Source organism: Phoenix dactylifera, unplaced genomic scaffold, assembly GCF_009389715.1.
Source record: "Phoenix dactylifera cultivar Barhee BC4 unplaced genomic scaffold, palm_55x_up_171113_PBpolish2nd_filt_p 001019F, whole genome shotgun sequence".
NCBI classification, from domain to species: Eukaryota; Viridiplantae; Streptophyta; class Magnoliopsida; order Arecales; family Arecaceae; genus Phoenix; species Phoenix dactylifera.
This window is the reverse complement of record NW_024068372.1, coordinates 116,311-139,075: the sequence shown is the minus strand read 5'-3', so window position 1 is coordinate 139,075 and position 22,765 is coordinate 116,311. Positions and strand designations below refer to the sequence as shown.

Sequence of the window (22,765 nt, the reverse complement as noted above, 5' to 3'; positions counted from 1 at the left end):
CGGCGTAGCCTATACAAATTCACTCATATGTACTAGACTCGCATGTAATCATTGTATCGATGGTGCTTCGTAACGATTTGGAACTTCGAAGCCAAGCTACGTTCCTAACCGTTCACCGGCACGCAAATGCGACGGCTAGCCTACCACCTTAAAATGACACTTTCACCCCTACTGCGCTTTATAATTACTCCAGCGGCTATGTCACGGTAACTATATTTGGTGGATAACCAGAGACTACAATACCTTTCAGATAGTACATATGGACGGTGTTCAGAATAATACTTTAAAAAGGTTCACCGGACACATTACAAGGTTTCTTTTTTACAATTATGTCAGATTGTCGCCTTTGATTTTATTAGCTGCATTTATATTAGGGTAGGATGAGTAGAAAAAAAAAACAAAAAACAAAAAACAAAAAACAAAACAAACAAACAGCAGCAGCCTTCCATGCTATTCAAGCAAATCCTGGTGGTTTCGGGGTCGTGTCCAGATTTCTCACCGTTTAAAATTAGGGACTCGAGGGGAACCGACAAGTCAGCATTTCCACCGGGAATAACCGGTCGCCGGAAAGACGTCGGTTGCCCCCGTTTAGGCCTCGGAAGCCCGTCCTCCTTTTTCCAATCCTCTCTCTCTTCTCTGCTCTCCTCGTCCTCTGCTTCGTCTCTGTTGTTCTTTGAAACCGTAGCGACCTTCTAGGGTTTTGCAAAAAGATTCCCTTTTTGCCCAAAATATCTTCTTTCCAAGAAGAAATCCGTGGTTTTGGAGAGTTTTTCGAGGTACATTTGAAGCCATTTGGCTGAAATCTTCTTCTTCTCTGAGATCAAATCGGCTCTGTTTCTGATTCTGGAGCAATGGACGTGAAGTCTGGGACGAAGCACAGTTCTGAGCTCCAGGAAGTTGGTAGAAAGGCGAGTGTTTCGAGCTCGCGGCCTTCCGGCAGGAAGAAGGAGTTTGCGAAGATTATGCGGAGGCCCGTTCCTCGGGTGTCGGAGTCTAGTGATGTCTCCGAAGATGGCTCGTGCTCTTCGGATTCTTCTTGCGGCCGCCGGACTTTGGTGAAAGGTGGCGGTTCGCAGGGCAGGAAGAAGAATACTGGAGTGAGGTCAGTGAAGGTCGTTCCTGAGGGCATTGATGCTGCTGCCGTGGTGTTGATGTTTCCCGTGTCGAAGCTGGCGGTGGGGAAGAGGAGGTGTGCTTGGATCACACCGAACTCCGGTGAGTTGCTAATTTTATGTCATTTTAGTAAAGAACGTGCTTATGTGTATAAATCTTCAATGTTTAATCTGCTTCTCGATTTGTGCATGCGTGCGTTGTAGCCTGTAGGACATTTGTTTTATATTTAATTTCTTTGATTATCTATGGTTTTCTTTGGATTATTACAACGTATATTTGTTTTCTTCTCTATTATGTCTTGTTAAAACAGAGTGGCTCCTGAAAAGATTTAACTATGAGTTCTGGGATTTGGTTGCATTTAACAGCTATGGAACTGAACTTCTTTATTGTCTGTCTGTATGTGTTCATGCAAAGTCTTACCATGGGATGAAATCTCTAGGTAGCAGATGGATGAGTGAAAAACAATATATTTTTTTATTTTTATTTCTTTCTTCTGAACAGTGAACCATGAGGCACACAGTCCAGATTGAATTTCTTTAGGATCTCAATTCATAACCATATTGCATGTTTATGAGACTTAGATGAGATACAAATATACATCCTCTCAATCCTTCAGTGCGAACTGACTCTTTTCAAAGATTTCGAACAGACTGAACACTAAGTCCAAGAAACTTTTGAAGTTCACTGTTGCTTCCTTTAGAAGTGAGGATACTTTCGGTGTTGAACTTATTTCTGAACCATACTGGCCTTCTTCCTTGCTCCTGGCCCTTGTGCGAATCTGAACTGCTAGCGACATGAAACTTTAACATTTCCGCATTGGCTGCCATTCAGGTTCCTTGTCCTATTCATGCTCTTAGGTTTTAAGGATGTAGAAAACTGTGAGAAATATTCAGTTCTTTTTTTCCTGGATGGGTTATTTTTCTTGTTGGATTTTGGAGTGTTGAGCTTCCGGATGTTGCGCAAGATGTAAAATTGTATGGCACTATGAAAGTGAGTGTCCTGCTTATGCTAACTTAGGGTCAGCGCTTGGCGTAAAATTGCATTGTTCTGTTAGCACACTGTATTAAACTAATGATTCTTTCCAGTTTCCACTTTCAACAATTCCAAGTGCCAAACAAAATTGATCCAAATTTCCTGGACACTTATAGCAAAGTATTACAACTTAACCTTCTATTTGTCCAGTACAAATTTAGCATAATACAGGATGCCTAATTACTTTATATTGAATGGTAGTATCCCTGGGGCTTTCAGAGGTCAAAACATCAACTGTTTGGATATGTTGGTGCTTGGGACCATGGTATGTACCTACCGATTCAGCCCGCACCGGACCGGTTCGGTATAATCGTGGAAAATGGTTCCCACCCCTTAGGGGAGCCGGAACCGAGCGGTTCCAGCTTCGTACCGGTGCGAACTGGACCGATACATCCTTATACCGGTGCGAACCAAATAGTTTGCTTTTTTTTTTAAAGGCCGCGCGATGTGGTCTTTTTGACCACAGCGCACGACGCTTTTTGAAGTTGGCCGACAGTGCATGCGCTGTCCTATCAAATGCCGAATTCGTTCGGCTATAAAAACCGAGTGGCAGTCCAGGCATCCAGTAGAGAAAGGGAAGACATATCGAATAGGGATCCAGCAAAGGCGGCATAAAAAAAAATTAAGAAGGTGAGAGAGCGTTGTTCTCCTTCTAAAAAAATCTAGCAAAAGTTAATTAAGGTATGGTTTATTTCTTTTATCTTTTTTATTTAATATTTTTTTTAAGGTGCTTAGAAAAAATAAGTCAAATATTGCAAAATAAGAGGAGATCATATTCAATTTTTCGATTTGGGCTTGATTTTTTATATGTTGCAGATATGTGCATGGTGACATAAGTTTTTTATCGAAATATATATAATTTATATTTCCATTAAAAATAAAAAGTTTAAAAATTAATTTTTAATAAAATAATAAAAAATGAAAAAATAGTCGTACATTCTACATAATTCAGAAGTCATTTTGGAGGCAGAAATCTTCTTTTTCTAAATTTACAATAATTAAAAAATTAAAAATAAATTTAGTTTATAAAAAAAAATTATCATCAGTCAGGAAGGGCGTCATCAGAGGACGTGGTCGGATTGGATCTATTCTGGATAGTTTTGGTACTCAAAAAAAGTCATTCAGAGAGATTCCACAAGGAGCGTCAATTCATGATGTAGATCCGCATACCTTTTCCAGCAAAGATTCAAAGCAACAGAGGGTAGACTCAATATTGAAGAAGGATAAGAAGAAGGATATGTGGCGAGCTATTGGATTCCTGGTTCCACTTCAGCCACATTCCGATTCTGGTTCCACTTCAGCCATATTACACGGAATGTGGCAGATAATATATACTATAGATTTGCCATTTCCGTCATACAGGCTGCGGGACCTGGTGTAGATCCTCCAGGCCTGAAGAACATCTGCAGTGAGCTTCTTGACAATGATAAGGAGGAGCTAAAGAAATGGATTGTCTTCTACAAGAGCAAGTGGCCTATATATGGACTTACTATGATATATGATGGTTGGACCGATCCGACAAGGCGGAGTAGACAATCGAGAGATACTCAGACAAGAACGCTACGGTACCCAGTCGACTCGATCAAGAGGGCGTGGTAGCTAGGTAGAGAGGGGCATGAAGGGTAAGAAGGCACCTGCCCAGCAAATGAAAAAAGAAAAACAAAGGGCTCCAATGAAAAGTGTCGAGAAGGAGATCTGGAGCAGCAACGATGAAGGTTCTGGTGGTGATGGATCTGCTAGGCATGGAGGGAAGTGGAGGACAGTATGGTACTACTTATGAGACACAGCTGGAGGCTAGTCTTCAATACACTAGTGAATCCCAGTTTTTACGCATGCTATACAGGATAGGGATCACGGTAGGCCATCTGATAGAGCCCGCGAGGATACCATTGCATATAGAAGACGAGCTCTTCGAGGTCATTCAGGAGGACAGGATGCAGCTGTAGATAACCTCATGCAGGATGTGGAGTAGGATCCATAGATGTATCAAGTTTCAAGTCGTATATTGGATCCTATTATCCGCAGTCTCAGACAGCCTATGATCCATACGGATACAGATATAGATATGGTGCGTCGAAGGCATCTTCCGGTGGTTACTACCCTACGTAGCCCGGAGCATCACACGGGTCGAATTTTGCTGCCGCCATATTCAGATGGACCCCTATACAGTCAGAAGACACCTCTCAGACCTAGAGCGTGAGCAAAAGATCCAACAATTTTTATAACCCGACGCGCGTTCCTTCTTGTTGGCTTGATCTGCCTCCTTCTAACTATACTTATGATCCGGATATCTACGAGGGTCATCACCACTCGATCTGATTTTAGATATTTAAGAGTGTTTTAAACGTATGTAACTGATTGTATCTTAATTTGAAGATATTTTATGTTCTTTATTTTATGATTTGTATCATTTGGAAGTAATAAGATACATCATTTAGTTTAGACCTTAAACCTAAACATAGAAACATCAAAACCGAACCACCCGAACCGGTTCGATACTAGTTTGATACCGCCCAAACCGGTATCGAACCGGTTTGGGTCTCCACCGGTACGTCGACCGGTACCGGTTCGGCGTACGGTACCGGTTTGGCGTACCTTGCTTGGTACTCATGCCAAGTGACTAGCTCCTTGAGGTAGCACTTATTGGACTATTATACTTTTCATCCTCTTAAAGTAGCTTAGGGCTCGTTTGGTTCGCAGGAAAATGAGGGGGGAAAGTGTGGTCAACGGGAAAGTAATAAAATGCCTCTTGTTTGGTTGGAGTTTTCAAAGGAGAGAGATGGGAAAGTTGTATTCCCATGGGAATATGATTCCCACATTTCATGGGAAAGTCTTTCCCATGAGAAACATGGGAAAGTTACTTTCCCATGAGGTGGGAATCACTCCTTTTTTATTTTTTCCCAAAAAGACCCTTCAGCAGCATTAAAGAAGCATTAAAGAGGCATTAAAGACCTAATTTTTATTAAGGGCATAATAGGAATTATACGTAACTTTCCTAGGAAAGTGGATGGTCAACCAAACATAAGCACTTTGGAAATTAGTCACTTTCCCATGGTTAACCAAACATGTCAAAAGTACTTTCCTAGGTATCCTCTTCCTAGGAATCTGATTCCCAGGAATCATATTCCTAGGAGGGAAAATACTTCCCGCGAACCAAACGAGCCCTTAGTTATTGAAGTTAGGTGTTTCTTCATAGCTTCATGATTTTGTCATAGAAATAGGTACAAGTGATTCATGAAGTAAGCTTCCAAGTTGCTCAATTGAATGATACTAGCAATGGCCAAATTATGAGTGCTCTCATGGCGGACCTCATAAAATCATACTTTAGGACTACAAAGAGATTTTGGCTCATTAAGCTATAAGATATAGAAATGGAGTTTGATTAAGACAAAATTAAGCTAGGTAGAGCTGAGCTCTCTTCTTTAATGCAAATGAACATGTGTTCCCTTACTCATGCACTTCTCTACCCACAACTGTCTTGGATAGCTAAAAGCTGTGGTATGGATGGATCTCTAGGAGTCCATGATGTGGTAGCATGTGCAAATAGTGTCTTGGATATAATTAATTCAGCAAGCGTTTTCATACTTCATTCATGAACAATGCATTATAATTAACTCAGAATAAGATGCAACCATATAAAATGTCTCAAACCCTTATGCCTAATCTTGCATATGTTGGGGTCTTCCAGCCTGCTTGTTGAACTTGTTATAGCCTAGATGACTCGAGTTCATAAGAAAAAGCTTAATTAGCTATTCCATGCATGGCCAATGAAGTCTTGCACCGCAAATGTGAGATGCTTATCTGCTCACGATTTCATGACATAGAGGACTCTGATCAGTCATGCTGACTTGGTCTTAGTTAATTCTTAATTAGGTCCAAATTAAACTTGAATATCACCTATTTGCACTACATTCCAAAGTTTAAACCATGGTCAAACACTAGCTAGCCTCGCCCAAGACACTGTTTTCTCCATGGTGTCTACTACATGGCCACAGGTTCTGTTCTAAGGTGCACATTCTGGTGCACTTTGGAAAGTCACCTTGTTGTAGCTTTCGGTATAAACCCACCATCTTTAGATGATTTTGACAGATTAACTTAAAAAATGATATGATATTACATATTTAAGAGCAAGGAGATGTGATGTGTGTAGCAACCATAAAACAAGGACCTTCAAGAGGACAAGGGAAAATAGGAAGATGGAAGGGAAAGTAGAGAAAATAAAGAATGCCTTGGAAAAGGTTATTAAGATTTGCTGTCATAGCATCTATTGTGGAAAGAGAGAAGAAACACCATGTTAAGCTTAAACTTGAGAGAAGTATAATTGAGAAAAAATGTTGGGTCATAGGAAGGATATTGACAAAGTTCTTCATAGCAAGGATAACTGGAGCAGATGCCTTGCACTAGTCAATAAGGTCAACAGTTTGAACACTAACTTCAATAATGAACATCTTTCAATTGACAATTACTCAAATTTTCAACTCTTTTACATGAGAGCAATAAAGTTGCCATTATAATGAACATTATTATATGATACATATTTACTATATAAGGAAGGTATTGTTACACCCAATGGCGAAAATCATAGCTCAATTACACCAAAGTAGGCGGCACAACATTTTTCCTTGGTGAAAATGCAGTAAATGCTGCTCATTATTCTAAGGTTTGATGTTCACTCCTTTACAAGTTTGTAGAAAGATGATGTCCATACTAATGGTTTAAGGATTTGTTGGCCTTAATGTCATGTGCTGACATTAATTTGTTGGCGTTAATGTCATGTGTTGACATTAATTCATTGGCCTTAATGTCATGTGTTGACAAGGAGCTTATGAGTGCATACATTTAGTAAGGCTCATTGTTAACTAACTAGTTGACCCAAAAGCTTAAGCTGTTAGGGAATGAATCAACAATATATCTCAAGCTTAACAACCCGTCTCCCTCACATAAAATCTGGATTACACATGGATACTCAAACAGAGGCAAGATGATACCAAGGTTAATTGAATTAATAACTAGCATGGAGGAGATGAAATGACTCTAGCATACTTGAGCTCTAATACCATACTAACTAGCCAATTGACCCTAAAAGCATCAGCTTAACATATTAATTTTGAACAAATGCTAGACTAAATCATCTTGGAACATATACAATGAACTGATGAAGCATCCTTTATCCTCATATATATACTATAATCCAATGATTTCTACAGCAAGCATATGATAAAACAAAAATAGGTAAACCCCTCAATGACCTGCCTTCTGATCCTAATTTTGTTATCCCAAAAATTGTGTTAGATTATCCTGATTGGAATAGAACTAAGCTTTCAACAATTTTAATAACTCTCTTTTGTGCACTTGATGTGCTAATCCTTGACTTATGCTTTTTCTGGATCAATAGTGCAACTAGACAAAGTTATGTCCTAAACTCGACTTAATAGTGGTACTATATTAAAGTGGTAATGAAAATTGTAGCTTGTCTCTAGCATTCTTTTTTCAAGGAACTCTTTAAGGCCTAGAAATTTACCAAAGCACCCAAATTCATACTGTTATCATCTTATCTCAACGATTGAAGTTACGATATCATATATATATAAGACTTTCTCCAGTCAGAAAATAAGGAGATGGAATGAAAGTTGATAGGGTTTAAAGAGATATGTATGCTAGTGGTAAGAAGGATTCCATCAATGAATTGGTGGATCACACCTTTGGAGATAGGGACATGGACATGCTTGATTATTTTGCAAGCAGACCAAGTGTTGAAAGAGTGCAGAGTGGACACAATAGTAAATGTAAGTCCAATGCGAGGACCCTTTCATTGATGATGCATTTTGCTGTCAACAAATGGTGGTCAAGAAGACCATTTTTTCCTTAACTATTTTGGAGAATGAGGAGGACAAAAACTTGTTGGGTAATCTTCTCCTGAGAGTATAGCGCTTGACAAGGGGAATAGGGAGAGGGACTAGGTTCATGGACAAGGAAAAAGGACCAGGTCACGTTGTATATGGAGAAAGAGAGTGAGAGAGCTGTATGATAAAGAAGTTGTGGTACAATGCTGAAGTGAACAATTGGAGAGAGGCTCAAAAGAGGGCAACTAAATGTGAGAGGATGGTTGGTAGGGTTGCACATGGGTCAGGTTAGTTCAGGTGAAGGCTTACCTGAAACCAACCCAATCATCAGCTCAATTTATGGAACTGAAATTGAACCAATCAATGTTGGAACCAACCCCTCAAAATTGTATTGCTTATGGTTTGTTCTTGAGTTATCACCCTTTTTTAAAAGTAAATTATTGATTTATTCGAGAACAATAAAATATCTTGAGCCTCAACAAGTATAAAAATGAAGCTATCATAGAAGATGTTTCATAAAAATAAAAAAATAAAATCTAACAACAATAACCTAATACTTTATTAAAGAAATAGTAAATATAAAGTTATAAGCTTTGTCTAATACTAATTACAACCTAATAAAGTCAAATTTGGTGTCCATTTATATAAATCACAAAATTATTTTATATAAATCACAAAGTTGATAGAGAGAAAAAAGAAAAGGGGGAGAGAATTATAGATGGTACCAAGATTATTCAAATGTTAAAGACAAGTATAAGAAAATGTTAACCAAATCTATCCATTCAAAATAGAAAGTAAAGACTAAGGATAATGAAGGGAGATCTCTAATTTCACAAGCCCCAATCCAACAAATAGTATGTATATGTGTATGCATTAGGTCGAGGTGTTTCCGAGTTACCCAAACTCTTAATCTAGAACAGACCAAATCCAATTGGATTTTGAAAAATAGGAACTTGAACCAACCCAATTCTATCTAAAACCTGAGCCAAGGTTTGCCCAGTCAGTATCGTACCGTACTGGGTATACTATACCATACCAGTACTACCGCATTATGTGTACCATACCGTAGGGGTACTAAACCGGTATGCTGTCTTGTACCGTACCGCAACTAACACTGTAATAGAATGGTACCGATACGAGATCTGGTACCAACGACAAGCCTTGACCCGAACAAAACCAACCCAACAAGATTGGTTCAGTGCGGTTTGGTTCTCAGGTTGAGCCAAGCCCATGTGTCTTGTAATAGTTGGAATTGTAAAATTTCTACATTGAGGAACCAAAGAAGGATATTTGTTGTAGTATGGAAATTATTCGGAAAGAGGTACTGAGGTAGGTATAGTTTTATAGCTTTTCTCTTCAGCTTAAATGGTATATTGATTAATAAGATATAATTAATATTTTTCAAAAAAATAAGTAGTTCAATTAGAAAGAGAAAATGATGAAAAAGAATGAACACTAATCTCACTTAGTAAAGTTTGTCCTCTAGAAAAATACCATTATTTAGAAAGGGGTAATTGTCATGTTGTCTCCATCCCAACTATAGACCTAGCGAAACAAAAATCCACTGCAAACTCCATAATTTGGATCTCATTATGGTTTTTGATTTGGAGATCAATTCAAGGAGTTGAGGAGGTGGATAGGACTAGATCCATGAGTAAAACTTGGCAAGGATTTGTTGTTCATGAATTTCAAGAAGTGGAAGAATTTATGGAATTATTGGGTATGAAGTTATTAAATTTCAATGAATATGTTATTGTGGGTAGAGGTCAAAGGAGATTTTTGCTAGCTTGAAGGAGGGGGGAGGAAGATAAAAAAAAGAGGGAGAGGAGAGAGTGCCCTCATTGTTGCTGTTGGTGGTGGAGGGGTCGTCAGGTGGTGGCAGGGAATTGAGTAGTTAGCTCTCCTTAACATGGCTTGCCGTACTGATTGGTACTGATGCATACCGATCATACCTGTTGTAATAGTACCGAACTGGTACATAGTACGGGAGGTGTACTGAGTATCGGTATGCTGAACTAATCTCAGTACCAAGCAGATCGATACAGTGACAGGATGGTACTGGTATGGGGTTCAATATCGAGATGGCAAACATTGCTTCTCGATCCTTGTCAAATAAGGCGAAAGCAAGGGGAATCATAGAGCTAAAAGTGAGAGTCTAACCAAATGGGTTTCCAATTCCCTTCTTCCTTTATGACAACAGCATGTTATCCATTGTTAGATCTCTATTTAACTTTCATGTTTATCATAATTTTAATATTATAGAGCATATAAATATGTTTCGTATTTGAGATGGGTCGTTATTAGTTTGGATTGACCCTCACCTAAAGCTATCTGCTTATTACTTCGGCAAGCATATTACTTCATTATTCAGATATGAAATTGGAAGTTTTTACCGAGTTTGGCTCATCAAATCCATTGACAATCCTAATCCTACCAAACTTTTTTATTGGTTTAGTTTGGTGCTGGCGTCTGATTCCACCTAAGTTTTTTTTCCCCTTGATGCTTTTTACTCCTGTCAAATTAGCTTGTGCATGTTATTCATTCTTTTTGAATGTTAGTGTTTTATAATGGTGGTCCATTGCAATCTTGAAAGAATACAAGATTGAGTCCAGGATTCAGAAAGTCATATCATATGAGTATGGTACAAGATCAAATGAACTACTAATCAGTTTGAAGTGTTTATTGGTCAGAAATTGGGAAATACTGTTATTTCTCAAGAAAGGAGATAATCGGTGTATTTGTTGGAAAGAGATAAGAACTCTCAAGGTTGTTTACATATTCTTATTTTGAGTCTGTATTTAGTGTTCGTTTTGTCTAAATGAGTAGATATCTGCTTATTTAAGTTATCATGTGACTTTTTGGGGTTCTCGTGTGACATTTTAGTTGGTCATACAAATCTTGTGATTTCTGGTTTATTCATGAGACTAGGATTGTTTTTTAGCAGAAAATTTCTAGAAGATCTGGTTTTTTTCGCAGAAAATTGCTAATATTGTTCAATTAGGATTAAGTTTAGGTTCGCTTTGAAGTCTTGGAATAAATATTAGTGGTCTTCATTTCCTTTTTTTTTCTTCTCAATCTATTATGTATAGCTAGAAAATGATGTTGTTTTCTGCCTCCTATTGATGACAACACTGTGAAATAGCTGACTTTCTACAACCAATGGTGATGGTGACGCCTGCTGTCATGCTTTTGTTGGAATTGTTGCTATCATTGCTTCTTTGGGTTGTCAAACCTCCCCAGGAAAGGTATATTCTGTATATTGTATCATAACCTTAGAAAACCTCTTGACCTCCATTAGTAACCTGAAGACCATATGAGCATGGATCTAAACATTAACCCAGAGGTGCTATGTTAACAAGTTACTTACTTGTCATCTCATCTTTCATGCTCAGTTCTCCTTTTGTTTATGAATGGCCCTTATCCCCCTTACTGAGCCTTTCTATACGTATTTGCTTTTCCTTTGCACTTTGACCTTACTGCCTCCTAAGACAAATTGACTGTAAATACTTGGTTCAACAAATCTTGTGGCATATTATAGAGTATGTGGCATTATTGAACTGTATGTTTAGTGGACTTAGTTCTTTTAGAGGACATCTTCTTTTATTTGTAATTTAGGGCTAGTTGCTCTACCACTAATGGGATTTAGCTACTATATTTTCCATGAAGAGTGTGTATTTATCATGATGCTCTTAGCTACACACAATTGTAATTTGGCCATGATTTTGTTCTCGGATTTTTGGCAGAATGGGCCCTCCTTCTACCACATTAATCTGGCTCATGAGTAATCAAATGAGATTTGTATTACTGAATTTCAGAAGTCTCATCTGCAGAAATACTGGTTAATGGTGCTGTCACCTTTTGTGTGGGTTCAAGTTGTTATATGCTGGCTCCTTTAAGTTGGGCTTCTCTTTCTTTTTATCTCTTGCTAATATTGGTGATACTTCTACCTTCTTCTAGAGCTTAGATTCTTCTTTGAGTGTTAATCAATTGAAGCAGATTTTCCCAAAGCATCTCCATCATGCCTATCCTTTGGTCCTTTACCACCCTTACCTTGGCTACTACATTTGTCATGTTTCCTATCTGGATGCACCTTCATTTGTTAAAGATTTCTTAATTCAAGTGCAAGCATGCAACTAATCATGACTGAAGATGTCTTCATCTTAGTGCTTCTTGTACCATGATCAAGTTTATGTTAGATTTTTGTGGATGGTGTGATATGTATGCTCAATTGAATAACATGAAGTTAGCTCGTCTGTCATTAAGCTTCGTCTAAAAAAGCCTAAAGTTAGTGCAAGGCTACTTGATTGACTTGCTGCCATTGGCCCACTGGGGAGCATGATTTTTTTGCCCACTGGGAGCATGGTTTTCTTGATTTCTCCTGGTTAAACTTTGTTACTGTCAACGTGGTGAATTAGATTTTTGTTGATTTCCACAATGCTCACCATGTTTGGACATCTCAGATATCACTACATCAAGATATGATCGACATGGCTCTCTTCTTAACCTCTTATTCTCTGCAGCTTCTGACACTGTATTGATTGGGACAGTGATGAGAACTGCTAATCACTATTGGTGGTATTTTTGTTGACTTGCATATTTGTTATAGCATAGGATTGCACCTACACCGACACTTGTTTTTAAATTGTTTTGACATTAACATATTCTCACTGACCCATTAAAGAATATCAACTCAATATAAATTGGAGTATTATCCATGTCTTTAAGCTTGTATAGATTTACAGCCTTTATTAATAGTCATCATTTTCCAGAGGATTTCATCCACTCTGAAAGTTGCCAACTTCTTTCTATACAAAGTCCCACATACGGTCAGATTATTCTCCTCAGCAATATTTTTGCTCATCGGCTAACTCTCTTGTTACCACCATGACAATCACATGAGGTATTATGAGCCTTGAGCCTTTCCTGGAATCATGTGTCAGGCCTTGTATGTGGATTTCCATATTCATTTTCCTTTGTCCTTTTTTCTGTTGCTAAAATTTCTCTTTAAGAATTATGGCCATTCTAATGTCTTCAGAAGATAACAGTACTTAATTTATCCAACCTTTTACGGATGATCTGATGGGTCAGATATTGCAACAAAAAAGGAACAACTGAACAAGCGTTGGAAAAGCCATAAGATTCATTAAGCGGTTGATTTGGGGCAGTACATGAAATTGAAATGATATAGATCCAAACCCATAATTTAAAAAAAAAAAGAAAAAAATGTGGCATGTACAGCTAATAATAGATTGGATGAAAGAAGTTGGTTTCCTGCTAAATTCCAATCCTGCATGGAGAGACATATCTTTGTAATACTATTCTCGACTTCCCCTGTCTCAGACTTAAATCTCCAAAAAAAATTGCTATATTGATATAACCACTATAGAGAAGCACAAATAGAGGTGAAACCAAATTACGGTGTTCCAATGAATAAGTATAAATAAGGGAGGAATGAAGTATAAAAACAAGAGATGAAGAATGAGAGTTTGAGCTCTTATTGCTTTGGGAGGTTTGACTGCCTACGCAAGCATCTGATAAATCATGCCATAGCTAGTTACATAAATCTTTGCATGGTAAGAAATGAACAGATACATGTTAAGATCTTGGATGATCTTCAATAATCTAAAGGCATTTATAGGGGAACAATGAATTATACCCAGGGGAATTGCTTTCAAGTTGTCACATTTAAAATGTTATACAAATACTGAAGACAACTGAAAGCCATACTCCATTATGGTTTTAACGACTTCTGAAGGAATCGAAGCATTGTATATTACTACTACAAGTGTTACATAAATGGTGAAAGATTACTGGTCTGCATATCAGTTGAAATTGATATCTCATGGACAACTCAATTTACATGTATTTCTTGGCTTGTATTTCTTTCCAGAACCAGTTTATGTTTCTTTCCATGATGAAGAATGGGGAGTCCCCATTCATGATGACAGAAAGCTGTTTGAGCTGCTTGTGTTGTCTGAAGCATTAGCTGAATTCAGCTGGCCAGCTATTCTGAGCAAGCGAGACTTGTTAAGGTTTGCCATATTATCTTGGTTTCATTTAGGACAAATGGAGCTTCCGTCTTTTCTGTGCTTGACACTTCAATTATCATTCCTTTTGTCAGGAAGTTGTTCAACGATTTTGACCCATGTTCTGTCGCTCAATTCGCTGAAAAAAAGATTCCTTCACTCAAATCAAGTGGCAGCACTTTGTTATCAGAACAGAAGATGCGGGCAGTTGTAGAGAATGCAAGGCAAATGCTTAAGGTAATTTATCATCTCAATACTCAATCTGCAGCTCCTTGTTTTAGAAATTTAACTGTCCACTGTCCACTGTCCACAATATTTAGCTAGTTTCAGAAGTCCTGGGGTCATCTTTATTGGAGTATCATTTGAAATAGACATCATGTTTACAAATTATTATACAATATTTATTATCTCCTTCTCAATAGTTACTAGTGAATGTTCAATCAAAACAACGAGTGGATCATTTATAACTTCCCCACCTTTATTTTCATCCAAAATGATTTCAAAATGCTTCATTTCTGGAAAGGCCTTTCCCTTTAAGGCGTCAACAAAGGCTGAGATCCAGCTCACATGGGGGATGTGTGATTTTAGGGGGCAGAAGTCCTATCTATACACCTATTTGGAGGGATGCATTTTGTCATCATCCTTTTGAGAGACATGGATTCTTATCATCTTCACTTTTCAAATAGGCCAAAGCAATTGTGTTTATTTTCTACCTTCATTGCTGCAAAGTGAGTAAGCTGCAAGAACAAACAAGTGCGATTCCAGACCTAATCATATTCTGTACAGAAATAAATGAGAAGGAAAAGTTTACTAAGACGATTTCAAGTAGATCAGGCTAGTGTGAAAACTTTTGGCTTGGCACACATCTTCTGACATTGCTGGAATGTCTCAAAATAGGTCCAAGTATCATACATTATGTAACGTCTTTGCTTTGAGCTTAGATTTCTTCTCTGCAAATGAAGCACCCTGCTGTTAAGTTTTTAACCTTAAAAGGAAGAAAATGCTGGATGCCTGAAGTTGATTTAGTTGTCTGATCTGAACTCTTTGGTGCTTATGTAGCTGCTGCTAGATTGCATTGAGTAACTAATTTGGCCTAGTATGCATTTGTTGGAAGATGCAGTCCGCTGCATAAGACATTATATGACGGACCATTACATTACTTACTACACAGTATGATGCTATAAAGGGGATGCTGCATTTGCTATTACTATGGTATGAACACTAAAACGGAGATAAAGATTTGCAGTCCAATTGACTGGACTGCTTTGATGATGTAAATTCAAAATAATGTTGTCGGGCTGCACATTATGTGATTGGCATCAGTTTGTAGACGTCTTTACTGAAGGTTCATGAAGATCGAAGATCATGAATTTATAATTAAGCTACACCATAGTCGGTATATATACTGAAAAAGATGAACAAAATTTGAAAGCGTGGAGTTGTTTTCACCCCTCTAATCAACTCTTCATCCACAGGTGATTGAGGTATTCGGTTCTTTTAACAACTATTGCTGGAGTTTTGTGAACCACAAGCCGATCATAAATGGATTCCGCTACGCCCGTCAAGTGCCTGTCAAGACTCCCAAAGCCGAAGCCATGAGCAAGGACCTGATGCAAAGGGGCTTCCGCTGTGTTGGACCAACTGTGATCTATTCTTTTATGCAAGCAGCAGGCATAGTTAATGACCATCTTTCTAGCTGCTTCAGATTTGAAGAATGCATCGGTTCATGCTCTAAAGAATCCAGGACGAACACTGAATCGATGACATTGGGAAAAGGCTTGACCAAGAAATGCTCATTACAGGATTAAGCGAGCATTTATCAAGCAGACTGCACTTAACAAGTTCAGTTCAGCAGGTATCTGTTTTTGGCTGTATCATCTCAGCTGTTTTTGTATCACTAAGGTGTTAACAAACACTTCACTCTAAGCTAACAAACTTCCAGAATTTGTAATACAAGCTAATCTGATTAAATCCAAACCTTCTGTTTTCTGAATATATCCTTCTGTGTCATCATAGATCCTTATCAGATCCGCCATCCTTTTCATGGATTATCATGATTATCTTGGACCACAAGAAGGTGATAATATCTATTTTCTTATCACTTCATATTAATATCATGATGGATATCATTTTACACTGATTTATAAAGTTTTCTCCATTTTCAATATTTTGGTGTCATGTTTTCGTTATCATTGCACCATTTGCAAAGCTGGCCACATGTGGATCCCTGTGATTGTTTACTTGGGCATGGTAGATTTTCTTTGGGGTGCCCCTTCATTCATTTGTTCCTACAAAGATGCTGACCATGGCATCCATGGCACTTTTAGTTGATGTGGCCCTTTCAAGTGGGTCCATCTATAATTTTGGGGAAGTGGGGGGTTTCTGCTGCGTTCGGTAGACGAGCGCATCATACAGTGAAGGGTCAGCAAACTACAGCACGCCTACCACACACACCTCACATGGAGAGGGGCCCTTGAAATTTTTCTGGTGCCCTTTTGACCCAACAAGGCATCCTCCACAAACCTCATCACCTTTGAATGAGAACCAAACCCAACCCTTAATCATTTAATGGAATTTGAGGTCTGCCCCAGCAACTATTTCAACCTTGTCACCAAAATCTAACAAAAACACTACTTCTCTGACTAATCTCCACAATTCAAAAATATATTGCATACTGTCTTAATCACAAGAAAACACAACATACAATGTCCTGTCAGAAGGCCTTCTTGTTAAGATAAGGTTGGCAGCTCTGACATATATATCTTGGTAGAAATTGGAAGATTTTCCTGGACCTTTTACCCACAGGGTGAAGCAAGTCATGCCATCTTCCATCTAAAAGCTTCACTTCACATTAGTTCCTCCCAAGGACAGGCACAGAAATCTACTCATTTTAGTGGAAAATTAGGTTATGCAGAGCCAGACACCTACTCACATAAAAGCCATGGCCACTCCCACTGGTAGCTACAAAGAGCCTACTAATATTAACATTGGAATGCACTCATGTAATCACCCAAGGATGACATAAACCTTCATGATCTTAGAGTGCTGATGAGACACACACCTCAAACGTCTAGGTTAGCAGACAGAAAATTTTCATGTTCTCAAAATCACTCGAGGTATTTACAGCCTTTGGAAACTAGAGGTTCGCATGAACTTCTTCCACCTGCAATCGCTGTGCCTGAAGCAAATGTCCACAACATCCCACATGGATTGTACTGATAAGAAAGAAGAAAGAACGATCTAATTACCCATGGGTTTTTAGCATTTACAGCGACAGCAGCAACACCATCAACTACAGCCATGAAATTTACTCATCAGCTATTGCCACCAAAACCAGTAGCTCATAAAACAATTTGAGCTTAGAAGTAATGAAAGAACAAATCTTTCTGCGTTCATGACCATGTTACTGGAAGCCAACAAAAGAAAAAAATGAGGCAAGAAAACCACCGGGAAAAAAAAACACTCAGAAGAGAACCAAACACCAGCAGCCCAGCAGATACAGCTTTTGATGCAGCAACATGAACTGGAATATGCAATGTTCGCAGCAGCTAAGTCTCAAGCTCTTTCACTTGGATCCACTGCTTCCCACTCCTAATGTGAGCTCAAGATCCTCCACCCCAACCTCGTGAATTCTCTCCCCCACCCAAGGCTTCACCCTCCCGTTCCCGAATTCAAACTCCACACCACCTCGTCCCCTATCAGACATTCCTCCTCCTCCAGGGCCCACTACGGTCTCTGGCATTTGGGCGACCGGGTTAACAAGGTTGAAGGTCGGCGATGCCGGGGCTGTCATTTGGAAGCTGACCCACCGTCCAGAATCAACAGTGGAAGCATCAGACTCGTCGCACTCCGGTATGGTGGCAGGGTGCCCATGGTGGCGACCCCGTGTGGGGCTAGCAGGGGCAGAAGCAGCAAACAAAGGATGGCGGAATGCAGCATAGTCCCAGTCCGGTTTCCTGATTTTCGGAGGGCGGGAGGCAGTCGGCGAGGAGAGCGGCGGGGTAACAGGGGCGCTGTTGGAGATACGAAGAGGCGGGAGGGTGGAGAGGTTCCGGAGGAAGGGAAGGAGATAGGAGGGGTTGACACCAGGGTTGGAATTCTCGATACGGGTGGGGCTCGGGAAGGAGGACGATGATGGGCTGGCATGGTAGGAAGGGACAGGGCTAGGGAAGGAGGAGGAGGGTGGGCTCAGATGATGGGATGAGGAGCAGGGGCTTATGTTTGTCGACTGACCCCCGGCAGCCGCCTCCGGAGGCGATGGCAGTGGTTTGCATCCCTGTCAAATTAGACAGAGTTCAGCAGCTAAATAGATGCAACAAGAGAAAGCCCACATAGAGTGAAGGGAGAAGTGCAATTCCAGCAAGTGAAGTGATTACTGTTCAGTCTGTTGCTTTTCTGATGGCAAGGTTGTCCATCAACTTAGGTGAACAAAGGGTTTTCTCTTTTCTTTGTGAGCCACAGCCCACAGGAGAGAGGGGGAGAGAGAGAGAGGATTTTGTTTTCCTTATGTGATATAACAAATGCAATCAGAACAGCAACGGCCTAAAATAAATTCAGACATGCTTTGCTTTTTTGCCTCATAACTCTTTGATTTGTTTGGATATTTGGGTAACATAGTTTGTCTTGAGGGTGTTACACTTTAGATGGGGATACTTTCCTGTTTTCCTGTTACCCTTTTTCTTCTTTTAAAAGAAGAAATAGGATGGAGAAAGAACAGAAGCCAACATAAAATCAAGTATTCTTCATGAATGAGAACAAAAGGAAAGGAACAAAGTGAAGAAAGTTTGCCAGGAAAGGCACAGATCTCCACAATCCAATCAAAAGAAAAGCATCATCATCTTGGGTGAGATGAGAAAATGCACACACAGAAGACTGGCCCTAAAAAGCAGCAGTCAAAAGAGAAAAGAGAAGCCAAAATTCAGTTTTTTTTTTCTTTTTAAAGTCCAAGATCAGAACTTTCAGAAAGAAAACAAAACAAATACTAATAAAAAATTACTAAGGGATTCCAAATTTCTTCAACAAAATCCACATCAAATCTGGTAGAATACTCCATCAAAGACCTCAAAACAAAGCAATCGAAGCAAAGGAAGAAGACTTATCTAAAAGAAACCTACAAACTGTTTTATGTTCTCAAAGGAAAAAAGAAGAATCTAGCTTAAAAAAAAAAGGAGAATAAAGGCTATCAACCAAAGATCTCAAAAAAATAAGACCAACTACAGCAGTTCAACTGGTTCACATCACTGCTAAAAGATCTAAATAAAAACATATCCCTTTTAAAAGAAAATAAACAAAATCAGCCCAAAAAATGAATTTTAAATGAGGTATACTACCAATAAAAGCATCAAGAAAACATCCTTCTTCCCATTCTCAACACAAATAAACAAAAAAATCTAAATTAAGATCCTTTTTTTTTTAAAAAAAAAAAAGAGAGGAAGCTTTAAGAACTTATTAAACATCATCAGAATCCATGTTCGTATATTTGATGCAGGTTGACCTCCTTGCTTCTCTCATGGTACAACCCTCTTCGAATTAGTTCGAGTCGCAAACTCCTAATAAAATCTTTTATTTTCATAATAAACTCCTTATCAGATTAGAGAGATAGAAAGAAATAAGGATGGGAGAAGAATAATAAAATCCATTAATAAAGTGAGATCTATTTGGCATCAAAACCAAAACTTTACTGCGATCCACTAAGCACCAAGTGCTGTAACAGCCATCTCCAATCTCTTCGAATCGCAACAAACATGAAAGTCAAGGAGGGAAATAAAGGAAAATTAGAGGAAAGGATGAGATCTAACATCTAAGAGATAGAGATAGAGATAGATAGATAGATAGAGAGAGAGAGAGAGAGAGAGAGAGAGAGAGAGAGAGAGAGCTAAAATTAAACTAAAGGTGGGATCTTTTTAGTAGCATACCTTTCGGTAGGTGGTGCCGTCGTCCTCCACGACCCAGCCGGCCTCGGAGCAGAGGGCCTTGAGGACCTCGTTGTTGTCGCAGTGCTTGGGGAGTTTGTAGTTCCCGAGCGTCCGCAGTCCCGAGAATATCTTCGCCGCGATCGCCCGCCGCCGCCGCTCCCTCCTCTTGTTGTTCTCCCTCTCCCTCCACGTCGGCAACCTCCCCCCTCCCGACGTCATCCCTCCCTCCCTCTCTCTCTCTGTTTTTCCTCTGTTTTCTTACTCCTTTGGCTTTGTTTTCGGATGGATGAGATAGAGATGGAGGTGCAGAGGAAGAGAAGAAAAGAGAGAAGCTTGGTCCGCCAGTTTTCTACCCTCTTGGCCCCGCTTTTGCTTCCTTTCCTCTCTCTCTGTTTTTATTTTTTTTTTTCTTTTGGGCAGAGGAGTCTGAGATAGCTCACGAGGAGAGTACGTTTTCTTTATTGCAAGTAGATTGGATAGATTCTCTTGTGACAGGAGACACCCTCTTTTCTGTTCTCTCTCACTCTCTCCTTTTGAGGAGGGAGGGTGTTGGGCGCCCAGCGTGGGCCTCGTTAATAGAGAGAGAAAGTTGGTGCGAGCGAGAATGACATGTATATCCTCAATGTTCTACTGCTAACGTTAGCTTTGAAAAAAATAGTGGATTCCTCCGTCATTTTCCGAGTGCAAACAGGAACGCAGAAAGCAACAGAGGGTTTTCTTCTTCTTTTTTTTTTTTTTATATCTCTATCTATGGGGTGGGAGGAGAGTCTTCGAGCCTGTGGTTTGACTGTACGTTACGGGAGGGGAGGAGGAAGAGAACAAACAGAGGAGGTTGGGATGCTTACACTTGATGTCGGGTGGTCTTCTTCCTCGCTCATGGCATATGGTCCCATGCATGGTGTTACCTGCATTTCATCGAGTGCCCTCCTCTGTGTGTGGGGTTCGGCTGGATTGAGGGATTGCGTCTGGTTTGTAGCAAAGTTGGATTAGACCCAAAATATTTTGATTTGATTACAAATAATGCTACCTTGGATATAATCTCTTGCCACCAAAAAAACAAAAAAAGAGTTGTTCCATTGATGTAAGCTTTTCATTGCTCTAAGGATCTGATTTGTGTTCCTAGTGAAATTCTGAATTATTAAATTAATTTTAGTTTGATTGTTGTATTAATCCAAGCGATTCGACATGAAGAGCACTTGGATATGATAGCAATGCTAAAATTGCTAAACTTTTGAGTCTAATGATTTAATGCAGAGAATTGGTGATCTATTGGACCATCATTTGCTATAGAAAATTGTTATTTACATCTCTATTGTTGAATCGATATTATTTGATTGTAATAATTATTATAGTGAGTAGTACTGCTATTGAGTTCCTCTTTAAACATAATTGTTTATGTTTGTTAATATTATGCTTTGATTTCTTAAGTTATAATATATATATATATATAGGATACTTTATGTTTTTGTTTGTGGTAATGTGAGTTAAATCATGTCTGTCACTATTCCACTTGGATTGAGTAGCATATGAGTGGTTAAAAACTTTCAAGTTTGCCCATTGATTGAATGGTAGATTGCATTTTGATGATACTTTTACGAAACCAAGTGCCCATTTTTACATACCTTGTTATTTATTCTACCATATTATACATAAATTAGAATCTCGATGCAAGTTCTAGCTTCAATATTTGTATCTTTCTGTCTATTATATTAAATTGTTGAAATTTTGTAAATGTTCTTGTTGGAAAAGTAAAGAATTTACATAGTAAATTATGTCATCAACATGGTATATAAATATATAAAAACCATGACCACCCTAAGTCTCAAGGCAGGACTAAAATCAGAGGGAAAATTATATTAGATAGCTAAAAAGTAGATATGTAAGGATTTTCTTCTTTAACTTTGTAAGTAAGGGTAACCTACATTAGGGGATCTGTTTATCTTATTTGTTATACACCATATGTCAAGAACATGTGCTTAATTCTTCATTTGGATTTCATATTGAGAATAGTAACTATTTAAAATCTACAGTTTTAAATATTTTGTTTTGATATCTTGTCAAGATATGTTGAATGATACATATACTGATAAGAAATTGGAAATAGCGAACCAAGTCTCATATTTAAAAAGTAGATTCTTGATGTTAAAGTCCTATCTAAAAATTCAGGTTTTTAGATAAATGGGCCCAAGTGTATATAAGTATCATCAAGATTCTTAACCTATCCCAATGTGGAACTATTATTTCTCAATACTGTCTCTCACATGTAGAGCTTGAGGAACGAAATCAGGAATGAAAGGCAATATGTCGACTAGTAAGTAGGAGTGTGAAGGTTTCAGTAGACACGAAAAATCAATGGGCTCCGATACCATGTTAAGGATCAATGGGCTCTAATAGCCCCATATCGGATAAGTTAACGACTATCGTGGTGCTTATATACTTTTGGGACTATCTAAAAAGCTCGGAATTTTAGATAAGATCTTAACTTAGTATCAGAGCATTTTTGCCTACTAAAATCTTCACATTCCCACTTACTAATCTATGTGTTTCTCTTCATTGTGGATTTTGTCCCTCGGTCTCTACACATGAGAGGAGGTATTAAGTAATAATAGTCCTACATCAAATGTGAGGCCCAATAGTCCCACATCGGAAAAACTCGTTTCAGAGCCTGAGCATATGAGGCGGATATCTCCAAATTCTGCAGACGCGTTTTGGAAGAAAAACAAAACTGGAGAGGGGTGAAAGACGCTTGCGTGAAGCCACAGAACCGGACAATATCTGGCAGGAGAGCCCCATGTTTTCCCCCTTATGTGGCCCCCACGTGGGCACTGGGTGCCTC

General features: G+C 38.9%; 2 protein-coding genes across 2 annotated transcripts; one reads left to right on the top strand and one right to left on the bottom strand.

The window, feature by feature from the left end:
* The first annotated feature begins 585 nt into the window (after positions 1-585).
* LOC103711338 (DNA-3-methyladenine glycosylase 1) lies at positions 586-17,464 on the top strand. The gene is made up of 4 exons (XM_008797448.4): positions 586-1,215; positions 13,879-14,020; positions 14,110-14,251; positions 15,490-17,464. The coding sequence occupies exons 1-4, from the start codon at positions 852-854 to the stop codon at positions 15,820-15,822; spliced, it is 981 nt and encodes a 326-aa protein (XP_008795670.2). The 5' UTR covers positions 586-851; the 3' UTR covers positions 15,823-17,464.
* On the bottom strand, positions 17,234-20,458 carry LOC120107791 (protein BZR1 homolog 1-like). The gene is made up of 2 exons (XM_039121246.1): positions 19,930-20,458; positions 17,234-18,290 (listed from the first exon to the last, which is right to left on the bottom strand). Exons 1-2 carry the CDS (start codon positions 20,146-20,148, stop codon positions 17,580-17,582), a joined length of 930 nt encoding a protein of 309 aa, XP_038977174.1. The 5' UTR covers positions 20,149-20,458; the 3' UTR covers positions 17,234-17,579.
* Between the last annotated feature and the right edge of the window lie 2,307 nt (positions 20,459-22,765).

Bases quoted from the DNA above. Each gene is read 5' to 3' on its own strand.
- LOC103711338 (XM_008797448.4), top strand. From the start codon at position 852: ATGGACGTGAAGTCTGGGACGAAGCACAGTTCTGAGCTCCAGGAAGTT. The intron at 1,216-13,878 runs GTGAGTTGCTAA...ATTTCTTTCCAG, and splicing joins TTGGATCACACCGAACTCCG to AACCAGTTTATGTTTCTTTC. The intron at 14,021-14,109 runs GTTTGCCATATT...TCCTTTTGTCAG, and splicing joins AGCAAGCGAGACTTGTTAAG to GAAGTTGTTCAACGATTTTG.
- LOC120107791 (XM_039121246.1), bottom strand. From the start codon at position 20,148: ATGACGTCGGGAGGGGGGAGGTTGCCGACGTGGAGGGAGAGGGAGAAC. The intron at 18,291-19,929 runs GTATGCTACTAA...CTAATTTGACAG, and splicing joins ACGGCACCACCTACCGAAAG to GGATGCAAACCACTGCCATC.